At 51.7% G+C, this 14416-nt stretch overlaps 1 protein-coding gene across 1 annotated transcript in view; it reads left to right on the top strand.

Moving 5' to 3' along the window:
- The window catches only part of CREB3L2 (cAMP responsive element binding protein 3 like 2), a 100297-nt gene extending 90502 nt beyond the window's left edge, over window positions 1–9795 (top strand). The window contains exons 9-12 of the mRNA XM_081147807.1: window positions 3882–3981; window positions 4219–4345; window positions 5679–5895; window positions 7598–9795. Coding sequence (XP_081003933.1) covers window positions 3882–3981; window positions 4219–4345; window positions 5679–5895; window positions 7598–7673 — 520 coding nt within the window. The 3' untranslated portion in view covers window positions 7674–9795. The remainder of the gene's footprint in view (window positions 1–3881; window positions 3982–4218; window positions 4346–5678; window positions 5896–7597) is intronic.
- The last annotated feature ends 4621 nt before the right edge of the window (window positions 9796–14416 follow it).

Raw genomic sequence — 14416 nt, forward strand, 5'->3', positions numbered from 1 at the left:
TGGTCCCTGCTGATAGTAATCTTCTTACACTTAGCGGTGGACTTATCTCCCGGTTGGGCTCTTGTTGATGTGATATCAGTGTCACTGGATTTAAGAAAATCTACTGAGCTAATAAGTATTTTGGAGGCTAATTTTATGAGGTTCCAGATTAGGGCACCACGTTGTACTGTGTTGGAAAGCGCCCAGGGGCGTGGAGTCTGGTTTTGGTTTACATCTAAGTCTTCCAGTTACTAGTTCTGTGTCTTTGAGACAGTTACTTAGTGTCTCAGTCTGTGATGTTCCTCGAACCCGATCGGTGGGCACTCACTCCGTCACTGTTGATTTTATTTCCTTATGACAAAAACGATTATTTCTGTTGTATGAAAAGATATGAACTTCCTCAACTTTATCAGCCCGTAGAAGTCTGTCTAGATTTTCAGGGTGGGCGAACCAACCCACCTCCCTCGGGTGAAACCACTCAGGGTTGCTGATCGCTGAGGCCTTCGCAGTCTCATCGTTTCCACCACCCGTTTGGGTCACCTCCGCCAGTCCCAGCAAGAGCAGCAGCAGCAAACAGCACATGAAATCGCTGTTGCTCTCCACCAAAATTCCAAATTAGGATATACCTACTTTAAACTACGCGTTTGCTCATCTTGAAGGGTTAGATTATAAACTGTCGGAAATCAGGGACCACTGACCACCCATTTTCACTAGCAGTGGATTCAGAGTGTAGTGACTTTGAGTTGGGGGGGGGGATGAATGCCGAGGGAGGTGCCACACGGCCCGTGAGCATGTGCCTGCTGGCCCAGGCGGCTGAAACGGTCCTTCTTTCCAACTGTAGCACTCGGCCCAAGGCCGCCTGCCATTGGGGTTCAGGTGGATGTGGCCTGCTAGAGGTCTGCGTTGAGGGGACCGTGGAGCCCCTTGGGAGACTCTTCATTCTAGGGGAGGGAGTACCAGGCCCAGGGGCCTCAAGCAGAAATTGGAAGGGAGGCATGTTCCGAGCCTTGGACAGACTTGGTTTTCTCGGTGTTCCAGATTCTGAAGTCGGGGCGGGAGCGGGCGATGGGCAGGGGGGAAGTGTGGGAAGGCCGTGGGTGAGTAGGGACGGGTGGTAAAAATGGAAACGGTGGTTTCATTTTAAAAACACCTTAGACATTGGAGCAAGAGGAGTAAACGGCTTCGGTACCGTCTGGAAAGCTGCTGTCTTACAGACCCTGGATGGAGAAACCTTCCCACTGGGCGCAGGGCACAGCTGAACTCGGGCACCTCGGCCGCCAGCAGGAGCGCCCCACGGAGCGGAGGTGCCCAGCAGATGTGGCAGCTGTCATTCACAGGCGGGCTCTTCAGCCACATCCCAGGCAGCCCAGGGAACGGAGGCCCCTTTGTCGTAGTTCAGCTGGCAACAAAGACCTTATTACCTGGTACTGCAGAGGTGGCCAGAATGCAGGAGGAAAGGGTTTGCGCCGTGTGGTCCACCCCCGGTCCTTTCTGGGCCTTCACCTGTACGTCTGCCCCAGGACCTCCAGGAAACATCGGGGACAACCCCGCGGGGCTCTGGGGCCGGTACAGATGGTGACGGATTAATGCGCGCTCCTGCCAGCCCGTCTCAGCTCGGCCGGGAAGGGGGTGTGTGGTAGGCCACTTAGCTCTCGATTTTGGAAAGGCAGCCATGCTGGGGTAAGACCGGAGTGCTCTTGGGAGGTGCTGGGAGAAGAGAGAAGCGTGGCGAGGAAATATACCTGCTGCGTCAAGTGAGCATTTCATTGCAAATGTTTTCTTTTTTCCCAGCCTTATCAAGGTGTAGTTAACAAAATTGTAAGTTATATGAAGTGTGCGATGTGATCATTTGATATATTGTGAACGGAATTCCCACATTGAGTTAATTAATACATCCAACACCTTACCTATTTACCTTTTTATTTTGAATTTTTTGGGTGAGAACATTTAAGCGTTACTCTCATAGCAAATTTCAATTATTCCATACAGCGTTATCAACTATAGTCACCAGGTTATACGTTAGATCTTCAAACCTTGTAAGATGTATTCATCTTACAGCTGAAAGTTTGTACCTTTTACCAACCTCTCCCTGTTTCCTCCACCCGCCAGCCCCTGGCAACCACTTTTTTCTACTCTCTGTTTCTCTGAGTTTGACTCTTTTTTTAGATTCCACGTAGTACTGATACCATGTGCGATTTGTCTTTCTCTGCCAGGCTTGTTTCACTTAGCACAGTGCTCTCCAAGGTCATTTATGTTGTTGCAAATGACAGGTTTTCTTTAAGCAGAATTTAAGGTAATCCTTCTGGCAGTATTTCTCAGCCTTGAGAAGCGCACAGAACACTTTTAAAGACCAAATCGGGTCTCACCTACGTGTGCTTGTATTTCTAGATAACCATAAAGCTAAAAATTTACAACCACGTACTACAGAATCTCCATCTACATGAATTTCCATTAACGATACTAATTAATGGGATGAACGATTTTGTTTTGCTTGAATTAAAATCGTGGCACAAGGTAAAAATATGGTGTAGTTGGGACCACACACAGATTTTGGGGGTTCAGAAAGCCTCCCCTGCATGTGCTCGGGTGGCTCCCATTCTGCCCCCACTTTTACCCGCTTAACTGCTGAAAGCGGTACCATCCAGTGGCCAACCTTCCTTAATTGGCTTACACCCAGGGGACTCATTTTACTGACACCTGCCCAGGAGAAGCTGCAAACCCTGGGACAACCTGCTTGGTCTCTGAGCCCTTGAAAGCTACTCAGGAGATAGACTGTGGCGAGAGGCAAGTTATCCGTGAAAGCCAGGAATTCTGCCAACAAGGGATCGGTTAATGTTTCCCAGTGAACTTGTCTGGCTTTCTAAAGTTGCATCGCAGCATGACTTTTCTGTAAACCTTTGAGACTCAAGGAAAAGCATCTGCTTGTAAAATCTTTCCACTCGGCCTTGTGCACTGGGCTTGGGGAAGAGGGATGAGGGAGGCGGGAGCTTCGACTCTTCACTCTGCTCATGAGAAATTCACCTCCGAGGCGCTGGTTCAGGAGGGTGTGTTGTGAGATCTTTTTCTATGGCTTGTCGTGTCCGGGATTTGCCAAGAATTTCACCCCCGCTCTTTCTGTGACCTGAAATCACACAGAGCAGAAGAGACTATTCTCATTCCAAACCCCTCCCTTTTAAGGTTGTGCGCAGTCCAGTTTCAGGGGTAGAACAACTGTTTTTTGAGTCGATATCAGAGGCTGGTTTCCGAGGGCCTGGGCCCGGGCCCTATGCAGTTGAGCAGGCATCTTGGCTCTTTCGTATTTTGGCTTCGTTTTTGGCCGTGGAGGTGCCGTGAGCCTTCAAGGACCACGGGCTCCAGGTGCCGTGGCTGTTGCCTCTCTGCCATTCTTGCTAATCCCCTCTCTCTCCCTTAGCCTGCCCCCTGAGGGTAGCTCTGTGACAGTGTTGTCCTGTCCAGTCACGGCCACCACCTCTGGTCCTTCCATCATTCTCTGCTGGGCGTTTTCCTCTCCCTTTCCTTTTTCTCACGTCTTCTCCCGTGTTTCTCTTCTTTGGGTAAATGAGTTCTCCTGTATCACGGTCACCAGCCAGTCAGAAAGGTCTTTTCACTTTTTTTCCCAATGGCTGACCGACAAGTCCCAACATGTCAGGGAAAATTTGGGGCATTCACCGAGTACTCAGAACAGCGTAGGGACTGACTCATTGGCCCCCAGGATGCTCTGTAACGCCGGCCCTAGAAGGCACTGGTGTCCCCATGTTCTTCCATGGGGGACCGTCCCTTGGCTCTCTCTCCAAATTCAGGCACGAAGTCACAGCAGCTGTCCTGGAGCTTGAGGCAGATCCACCCAAAGCATGGTCTTACCCCTCAGGTGCCCTCCATGGTTCTGTTCTTTATGTTCACAGGACTCTCCTCCAGCAGCTGCAGAAGCTGCAGACTTTGGTGATGGGCAAGGTTTCTCGCACCTGCAAGTTGGCCGGCACGCAGACTGGCACCTGCCTGATGGTGAGGTTCCCCAGGGGCAGCACTGTAACTGCCCAGCCCGCTCCCCAGTCTCCATCCCTCCCCTCCCTGCAGTCCGGGTGCTGTGGGCTCAGAGGCAGCGTGCGGCCCACTCTGCGTGGTGACCCGTGGTGGGGCTGGGGGGAGGCTTTCTCCCTGGGCCCCTCGGGTGCTGCAGGCCTGAAGGTTTGCTCTGTGGATCTTGGAATCGAAGCTCCCCTGTTCTCCCTCACCCTGCAGGTGGTTGTGTTGTGCTTTGCCGTGGCCTTCGGCAGCTTCTTCCAGGGCTACGGGCCCTATCCTTCCGCCACCAAGATGGCCCTGCCCAGCCAGCATTCCATGCCGGAGCCATACACAGCCTCCGTGGGTGAGCCGCACTCAGCCCTGGGAAGGGTCTCCGTGTCACCTCTCGGAGCTTTCGGAAAGCTCAACTTTATGGGAAAGTCCGATTTTTAAAAAGTGTTAAAAGTGGAGCTTCTCCATGGAAGGGAGGGAAGAGGCAGGTGGGGGAGGGCGTGCCCACCTGCTGGGTTTCCCCTTGTGCCCACCCCCCACTGGGCGGGGGCACCCCTGGGAATTCTCTAGAGCTCAGCGGAGCACACTTTGCAAACTCCGGCTCGTGACTATGTTTCTTGGCAAATTCTGATGTCTCCTTTTTTTAGTAAGAAGAGGGATGTGGTTTTGGGGGGAAGGAGCATTAAGCTTTCATGACATTCTAAGGGAATCCCTGGGATTCTACCTCCATGCAGTAGAATCATATGTGCCAGCGTAAGAGTTTGTAAAATGAAATTAAAGAATCATTATGTCTTATAAACCATGATGCCCAAGAATTAGAGAATGTGGAGACTGAGGTGTTAGATAAGAAACAGGTGGCATTCTCACGTAGATCAGTGATCTCCTTTAAGTAGGTAGGAAACAAACAGGTGATAGGTAGGGATCAACGTCCACACTGACACACAGACACTGAAAGGCCCTGCATGGAATTAGCGGTGTTGGGTTTGGTGAGGCACCATTTTGCAGTTCTGAACGTTTGTGGTCTTCACCAGACAGGTGCATCCCTACCAGGTATGTGACAGAAATGCTGGCATGGCAACCAAATACTTTCAGTGCTCTCTGGGGAAATTCTTATTTCTCTAAGCTACCGGATCTCTAAATTTAAATGGGAGCCCATGAGAATATATGTACAGCACCATCCAGCTACACCACTATCCTGTAGAACAAGAGAGGGTCCCGCCATTCTATTCATGGCCTTGGCTTTGCGTCTTCACTCCAGTTTCTAAATGAAAATTCAGTTTCCTGCCCCTGTACCTTCTCTCCGTGCAAGACCTAGTCATGGGGATGCTTATTTTAGCCGAGCCTGGGCCTCTCCAAGTGCTTCACTCCCATTTTCCATGCAGTGTTTCCTGCAGATGGTCCGGGTGGGCAAGGAGAGGGGACTTTTATTTTCAGAGCAGTGGGGGTGGCAGTTTGCATTGTGTTTATTTGCTTTTCTATTGTTTTTACAACACTGTATAATTGGTGTAATTTTTCAATGCACAAAACCCTGAAGCCTTTATAGAAAGCCACCTCCAGCTTGCACCCTCAGTCCTGGGCAATGAGATCCATGGATTGTCATCTTCCCCCACCCAGGGCATCACGTGAGGGATGTGATGTGTCCTTGTGGTCTCTTCCTAACACCTGTCACTTTCCTCCGTCCTCAGTGAGATCCAGGAACCTGCTGATCTACGAGGAACAATCTCCCCTGGAGGAGCCGTCTGGCCCCGCCTCGGCCGGGGAGCTTGGCCACTGGGACAGAGGCTCCTCCCTGCTCAGGGCGTCGGGGCTGGAGCCCAGGCCTGATGTGGATCTTCCCCATTTCATCATCTCGAACGAGAGCAGCCTGGAGAAGTCCGTGCTGTTGGAGCTGCAGCAGCGCCTGTGAGTCAATGGCACACAGACTCCTCTCCTCCGATGCACTGGTGATGGGTCGGGAGCCAGCAGCCTGGACTGCGGGGGAGACTCTCCCGGAGGCCTAGTCCAGCCCGTCCTTCCACTCTTTTAGGGCCTGTTTCCAGGGCCTGGGACTCTGCGGGCCTACTGTTTGCCAGTAGCTGCCCTTAGCAGACATGGGACCCTGTCCCGCCCCCTCCCGCCCTGGCGCAGTCTGCTCTGTCATTGGGGAGCTGGCAGTGATGCAGTGGTCGCTCCATGACATAGGGAAAGGGCTTGACCCCCTTCCTCACGCTCTTCATCGTCGTCTCAAAGCCACAGGAGTGAACACACAGCTCAGCCACAGGAGGAGGCTTGTTAGGCAAATGGAGCCTCAAGACACCCTCTCTACTGCCTTCCCACTAGACGTACGTACAGGGATCGGCCAAAGGAGGTTTACAGTTGTTCGTATGAAAAATAATTTTAAAAAATCCTAGTAAATGATGATAGAAGAATAAACTGTGTTTCGTGTACACACAACTGTAAACCTACCTTTGCCCCACCCTGTATATGTTATGCTATATAGCAATATATAGGTTTATGATTTATATGTAAATAAACATGCAGCAGTTATAAGTATATATTTATATTGAGGGGCACCGTTGAAAAGGCCCTGTGCATGTTCGTGTTTCCACACTGAAAATAACACATTTGGCTCCAATCCTCCCTGAATCGTTTCCCTTAGATAGTCATGGAGAAAAGTCCCTTTGTAAACGTAGAGGCTTACCTGAGTATCAGGTGTTAGGGGAGGTACCTGAGGGTGGCAAACAGGAGGGACGGTCTGCTGCACACTCCTGGTTGTGTGTGGTGTGGTTGCTGATCGGCCCCTGCACCTCCCAGAAATGATGCTGTGCCAGCGGAAGTGGGAGAGATTCTGGTTCTGATTCTTCAGCTTTCTCCCCCTAGTGCTGTGGGGAAGGTTCTTGATTACATTTACTTTATAGGTTTACATCATACCTGCATATTTAACATGTGCTAGCACTTACCATTTTAAGCACTAAATATGATATATAAATCTCGTTAACTACTTTAAGAGGTTATTATTATTTTATTATAGAGAAACTCTAGAGCTATAGAGACTCAGCTGCTTGATTCTTTGGTTCATGACACAAGTCATCTCCCCTCTTAGCTCAGCTATTCAAGGCCCCACTGAAATCCCATCTTGTTTGGGATGTCTCCTCCCTCCTGAAGCTGCATACTCCTCCTCCGAGTGGCTGGAGACTTTCCAGGCTGTTACACAATTTAATAACGTAGTTATTTTCTGTTATATATTTATTGTTATTTCAAGTTAGTTTTGGGTGGGGTTTTTTTGGTCTTTATTTGGATTATTTGCTATGCTAGAACAGGGACCAGCCTTTCCCCTGTGTTCTCCTTCCCAGAGTCTAGCACAGGGCTAACCACCCTCAGTAAATACAGTAACTTGAAAGCAACATATAACAAATCAGCCTCGAACTGGGCCGGATGTCTCCTCCCGGGTGGGATGGACAGAGGTAGTAGAGTGGACGGCGGATGGGCCGGTAGCGGGAGACTTGGGACCTGCTACCGGGTGGGAGGAGCCGTGCTTGCGCCAGCCCGCAAAGCTGTAACGGTGGGATGACTGCCTTGCACCCGGCCTGGCTGAGACCTCCGTTTCCTCTCCATGCCTTCCCAGGGTCAGCGCCAAGCTGGAGGGGAATGAAACCCTGAAGGTCGTGGAACTCGACAGAAGAGTGAACGCCACCTTCTGAGAGGCGGTCTCCACCTCCCTCTTTCTCTTCGCTCTGCTTTACGTCCCCAAACCACCTTTGTCATGAGCCTTCCCTTTCCCCACCCCGCACGGTTGACGACGTGGCTGAGCAGTGGCCCAGCAGCCGCGGCTTTGGACGGGAGGACGGCCTGCGATTTCCACCTGCGGTGAGCGCGCCTCCCCTCCAGCCCGAGTCCCTCCTGCAGAGGGGAGCCGGGCACCGCGCGGTCCCTTTCGCTTCCTGCCGTAGGAAATCACGTTAGGGTCAGGGGTGGGACAAGCGGGCTTGTTTCTACCCATAGTGCCGGAAAGATAAAGGTACGGCCTGATTCTCACCTGCGGGGTGTGACCGGCTCTGTGAAGAAGAGGTGACTCTTACTCATTGGAGACCCCAGACTCTGGCCATGAAAATCCCAGGATACCTGTCGGGATCTGGCGAAACTGTGACTCAGCCCGGGTCCCCGGTGTGGCCACCGTCAGCCCTGGAAGTGCCGGTGTGTCCAGTGAGCGCCCCGCCACCCCACCACCCCGCCACCCTGCAGTTCCCGGCCTCCAGCTTGCTCTGCTCCGGACAGGCCGCAAGTGCAATGCCTGCAGGACTCGGGCTTCTCTCCTCCGCGAACCCGCCCGGCTCCTTGCTTGTAGGACTCCTCACCTCCACCTCCACGACCCGTCCCTTCCCGCGGCCCATCGATCCATCGCCTCCCGGCCTCTCCTCCCCGTTTGTAAATAGTATTTATTAGCTCGCCCAGGCTTCCCGCTGCAACCCCGGAGGGGCCGCCGCCCTCCCAGCCTCACAGTCTTCTGCTGGCCTCGGCCAGCGAGGGCAGCCTGGGCTCTGGGCTCCCCGGCCCTCCAGACCCCGTTTCGTTTCCTTTAACCCCTGTGTTCCTGGGGGCCTGTCGCTGTAGTTGGGAAGCCCCTGTAAGCATGTGCCGTCCTACAGAATGAACTCAGAGGAAAGGATGGCTCAGGCCTGTGATCTGTGGCCAGACCCTTGGTCTGTCCCGCGCCCAGAACAGAGTAGGGAAGCCCTGTCCTGACAGCAGGCATTTGGGGACAACCTTGCTAGCTTGTCTCTCCGCTCCTGGCCCCTCCTCCTGCCTCCCCTCCACCTGCTTTACTCTCTCTTCCGCCTCCACGCAGGGTGGCCCGAGGCTGCTCCTGGGGTCGGAGCAGGTGACATTTGTGTATCCACAGTCTTACCTTTTATAGTCAGGTTTGGCTACTTTGCAGCTCACCCAAAGAGACATAACCTAACCCCCATCCTACTTTTATTATTATTTTTTAATGATTAAAGTAACTTTTGTAGTTAAAAAATCTCTCCACTTTCATACAGATAAGAAATGGAAATTGCCTTTTTATGGTATAATGTAGGAAATTTTCCTGAAGTGTTTTTCCCTAGCTCATAAAAGATTTTTTGTAGGAAATTAGCTTACATTTTGTATTTTATTTTTAGTAGAAGCAGAAGGGCCTTTAGCTCTAACTCTTCTCTCTCTCTCGCTCTCCCTGTCTCATCCACGTTGTCATTAGAACCTGTACTTAAGAGGGATTAATCCCACAGCTGGGCCTTCCATTCCTTCCCTGTCCGATACATGGTAAATGTCATTAACATTTGCCACCATACCTCGTAAGCAGATCTGTTTGTCTGCCCAGGTACATCTGGGGCTCACCATCCGTGACTCCTGTGTCTCTCCACTTACTTTGGAGAGCGTTCCAGATGGGGAGATGGCCAAGTTCACCTTCTCGGCAGCGTGTGAGAGCAGGGTGCAGACTGCAGTGGTCCTGGCCGCCCTGTCAGTCCTCGGCACGCTCCTCGCTGCCCCTTACGCTGGCCAAGGAGGGCTGGGCCGTCTGGGATGTGTGGGAACCGGGGTTGCTAGCCTGCCTCCTGCTCCACTCCCCTCCACTCCTTTCTCTCCGTTTCTCCTGCCCTGGATCCTCCTGGGCCTGGCTGCTGTCTGGTAACCGTGTCATGTAAGGAGAAAAGATAGAATTAACTCAAGTAGTATTTGGACGCTGCAAAAGGAAAGGCTCCATAGGGGCAGAAGCGTGAGAATGGGTCAGCCTACCCACCTGCCACACCGGAACCAGGTTTTTTTTTGGTGGTGGTGGTGGTTTTTTTTTAACAAATCTTTATTGATTTCAGAGAGAGGAAGAGAGAGAGAGAAACATCAATGATGAGAGAGTCATTGATCGGCTGCCTCCTGCAGGCTCCCGACTGGGGATCGAGCCCGCAACCTCGGGCATGTGCCCTGACCGGGAATCGAACTGTGATCTCCTGGATCCTAGGCCGATGCTCAACTGCTGAGCCACGCCGGCCAAGCCAGATCAGGTTTTTGAGGCTCCTAAATCAGCCAGCGTGGGACATCTCCTCTGAAGAGGAGGGAGAGGGGAAGGGGCAGCAAACTGGTAGCCCCGTCCTTAGTGCCTTGGGGATTCCTTTCTCACCCCACCTTCCCTTGCTTGACATGCCTCTCCAATGTGCAGGTCATGCACCATAGAGGTGTAACTTGGAACCTCTGTGACCCTGTTAACCAATGTCACCCCAATAAATGTAATAAAAATAAATAAAACCAAATGGCCACACACTCTCCCCAGACCTCCACGCAGTAGGGTTTTCTGTCTGGGAAACGGCTCTTTGGATCGGAATCGGAATCTAGAGACAGGAGGCATCAGACTGGGAGCCCAAATGGCCATTTTAAGGGGGCCCCGAGAGCCAGTATTGCCGCTGTGCCGAGAACCTCTGCCCTCCACTCCCTGCTTTGGCGAGTAAAGGAAACTGAACACATGCCTTTAGGAGAACGTAATGGGGTCAGGAGACAAGAGTTGGATAATAGCAGGTGGGTCCCAAATAATTAATGGACGGGTGCACGTTTCTGTCCCCGGCTTGACCCCACAGAGCGGGTCCACAGACTGGTCAGTAATCCCCGGTCAGCCCCGCCGATTTCAAATAGCGGCGATCGCAAACCAGAGCGAGGAAATCTGTCCATCGTACGTGTTAATTATATTTCCCTCTTTCCTTTCTTTGATTACCCCCATTGGAGGAGGTTCTTATAACAATTCAGAGAACAGGCACCTTTTCCCTGGGCGAGCCCCGAGTAACCGAGAACCCCCAGCGTGGTCCTCACAGCTCTTGACTTTATACTGGGAAATGGATACTGAAAGTGAAAGGCCTCGCCGCTGGTTTTGGGAATGAATCCCCTGAAGTGCTGGGACCCTGGGGCCTCTGGCACATGAAGCGAGTGTTATATAAAAACCCTCACAGCCGAGCTCCGCTGCTCCTTAGGGCAGAAGGGAGGGGAGGTTCGACTCCAGTGTGAGCAAAATGAGGCGATCTGTTTGTTTGTATCGGTGGTTTTCATTTGGAGCCCGGATTTGTGGATTGTAAAAGCAGCTTTGAGCTTAGCTTATTTACAAGCCAACTATAAATACCATGTTTCTAATTCCTAAATCTCTCGGGTTAGGCTGAATGCCGAAAGAGGCTGTGAGTCTCGTGTGCCCGTAGCACAGGAGTGTGGGATCGGTTCGTCCCAGTGCAGGCAGCCAGTGAGTCGGGGTCCAGGATTTCTGTCACAAGTGTTTCACTAAAAGTTTTCAGCACTTCATGGCTCCTCCCTCCCATGTCCTGAGACCGAGCCAAACCACAAAACCAGGACCCGAGGCCCCTCCGGGCCTGCTCCTCTGAACACACCTGCCACGTGAGAGGTGTGCACAAATGGAGACACCCCGGGGAGCGTGGGAGGCTGGAGGCAGGGGCGAAGGCTTGCAGCCGCCCTGGCCTGCCCTGGGGCCCTCACCTGGCGCTGTCGAACCCAGCCTTTGAGAACCTTTATCAAGGACCAGCTGCAGTGCCTGCGGGACTGTGGAACCGGTAGCAGGTGGTGCCCGGGCAGAGTGATTTCATTAAAATGGTTTTCAGCTGAGACAATTAGGAAAAATATAGGATAAACCTCCCGCCCCCCCCCTCGCCCTCCGCCTGCTGCACCCCAGAAGGCAGTTACAGGAGAGAGCGGGGGCGCTGTGAAATGTGGGCTGTGAAGGAGCCAGAGACAGATTTCAGATTTTCCATTCATTCATTCATTCATTCATTCATTCATTCATTCATTCCTTCCCTCCCTTTCTCCCGAGGAACAGTGTTGCATGAGGCCCTGGGGAATAAGGGGGTGAGGAAATATCATTAATCAATAGCTATTCAAACACACAAGTGCGAAGGCTCTCCCTCTTCCTCCCTCCCTCCCTCGTCCCCCCCTGTCACGCACACACACACACATATTCCTCCCTTGTCTTAGACACTCGTGCCTTACACATGCCTTATGCATGGGAGATTTTATAGATAGCCTTGTAATATTACATTGCAGTGGGGGTGGGAGAAATAACTTTTTCCAAAGGCTCAGAAATGGTTTCCTAAAAGTGAGCAACGACCAGATTTGTACATCAGGAGAACAGGGTCAGGGTTGCATCCATTAGGAAAATCCCATTGTGTAGAGGCGCACTCGCGTAAAAAAATGGCCAGCTGGGATTAAAGGTAGTATAAATCCACACAGCAGAACATTTTCCCAAGGCCAAGGAACCTGGCCCACTTGGGGATCAGTGCGAGATGCCTCCATGGCCAAAGGGTCAGCACTTAGCACAGGAAAAATCCATGCCTTGTTTCCTATGGTCATTTTGAACAACCTAAATTTCAGGAAGGCTTTATTTTCCCTGGGTTTCGAGAAGGAAGGAAAAAATATTTCTTGAGCACTTGTTAAGGGCTGAGTGCTGTGCTAAATACGTTTTAAGTGTTACTGTATAGACAGGAAACAAGGGCAAGTGGTTACTCTGAGTTGGCTAAACAGCTATGGGGTCTTGGAAGTGCAACAGCTTGTGGATTAGGCTGAGCAGACTCCGTGGTGTGAACACTGCACACTTCTAAGATCCCTGGGCAGGAAGCACAGCGCCTGCTCCCTGCGCTGGCCCCGTGCAAGGTCCAGTTCTTTGCCTCAGGCTGGCGATGTCCCCCAGGTGGCCATCTCTTGTCCTCTTACCCAATCTTCTGCGAGTTCCAGCGAGTGGGCTTTGCATCCTGGAAAGGAAACAACACAGGTTTTAGCTGGGTTGCTCTGCTCCTGTCCTTTGCTCGCCAACTGGGCGAGAACTTGAACTTTTGGCACCATGGCCCCAAAGCCCACAGTGCTTAGGAAAATCTCTCCTTCAGGTAAAAACGCTTTATGAGTCTATGGAAAACACCAGCACTCTGACAAAGTGTGAGCGACCCTTAAACAGCGCCGAGCAGACCCTGAACCATAATCAACCTCGAGCTTTAATGTCTGTGCTGACGGCTGGGCTCGCCTTTTGTTTGTAACGAGTTCAATAGACCAGCAGTGTCTAGGTGTAGACACACGGCCAGTCTATTATCTGTTGTATCACGCTGTTTTTAAATGACTTTTTATTCTTTATCATAGCTAAGTAAATACCAAAAATATAAATGCTTTGTAACTTGTACTTAGTTTGGGGAGAGAAATGAATTGAAATTGTTATGCTTTTGTATTTCCATTTCCTGCAAATAAAAGTATTTTTTTCTTAAATAGAAAAATGTTGTCCGGTCTCTAAAACCCTGGTAATCTGGTTTTAAGAGCATTTGTTTTTGTTTGTTTTCGTTTTTTTGAGCATGGATTTGCATGTGCGTGCTCAGCTGATTATCTAGTCGAGCTGAAGGAAGCCTCCGACCAGCAATTTGAATGGGATCTCTTGCTGACTCCGAGGCTCCGGTTGGAGGAATATTGAGAGAGGCGATTGTTTTTTTCAGTCAGTCACGGAGAAAATCAGGGTTCTCTAGAAATGTCCAGCCTGAGCGCTGAGTCTGTTGTCTTCTCCCAGCTGTCCCCTGCCCAGATTTCAGAACTCTGTGCGTGGGAACATGCCTCCCGGTTTAGACACTTGAGAATGAGGCCGAGGGCTTGAGCCGGGAGAGGGGCCCGTCTTCACATGAACGGCTGCAGAGGGCGCCGCGCGCAGATTCATGCTCCAGGAATTCTGGTGAAATGGCTGATAAAGGTCAAAGTACCGGAGCAAACCCGCCTTACTCCATTGCAGCCTGTGCCTTTGAGCGCAGTGCTCTCCTCCCTGAGGGGCTGGGGCTTCATTTAGCCTCAGAAAGAGTCCCCGGGAGGTTAGAGACCAAAGCCGTGGACCCTGCCTGCCTGGAAACAAACAAGAACAACAGCACGTTGTCTTTGCTCCTGGCCTAACCCTGCCCTCGGCCCGGCGCACTCGTTTCCTGCTGCCTTGCCTTCTGAGCACCGTGACTGTCCCTTCTGTTCCTGCACAGGGGCCCTTCCCTGCGAGGCTTTAGTAACTCGCCCTTCCTCGCTCTTTCTTACACTGGGAGCCTGTTATGGGAGCCTCCTGCTCGACATGCTGGCATCTACCGAGTGGTGTGGAGGGGCGAATACTGGGTTGAGGCCATTCTGTATTGATCGTGCCTTTATATTTGCTGTATCTCTGAAGCTTTGACATCTGGGGCCTTGCTGCCCCAGGAAGGACTGCCCCTCTCAGCACTAGCCAGTTCCTAGAGAGAGTAAAGGACTTGCCTATAAGCATATCCTTTATAAGCAAACCAACCACCTGGCCCATAACAACCACCTCCTCCAGGCTCTCACAGGGGCCTCTATCCCTCCACCCTAACCACCCCAGGGTCAGGTACCAGACAACTGGAGACAGTCCCTACACCCCGGAGCCCACTGAGATTATCCCAAGTAGCCA

Source organism: Miniopterus schreibersii (genome assembly GCF_964146895.1).
Source record: "Miniopterus schreibersii genome assembly, chromosome: 9".
NCBI classification, from domain to species: Eukaryota; Metazoa; Chordata; class Mammalia; order Chiroptera; family Miniopteridae; genus Miniopterus; species Miniopterus schreibersii.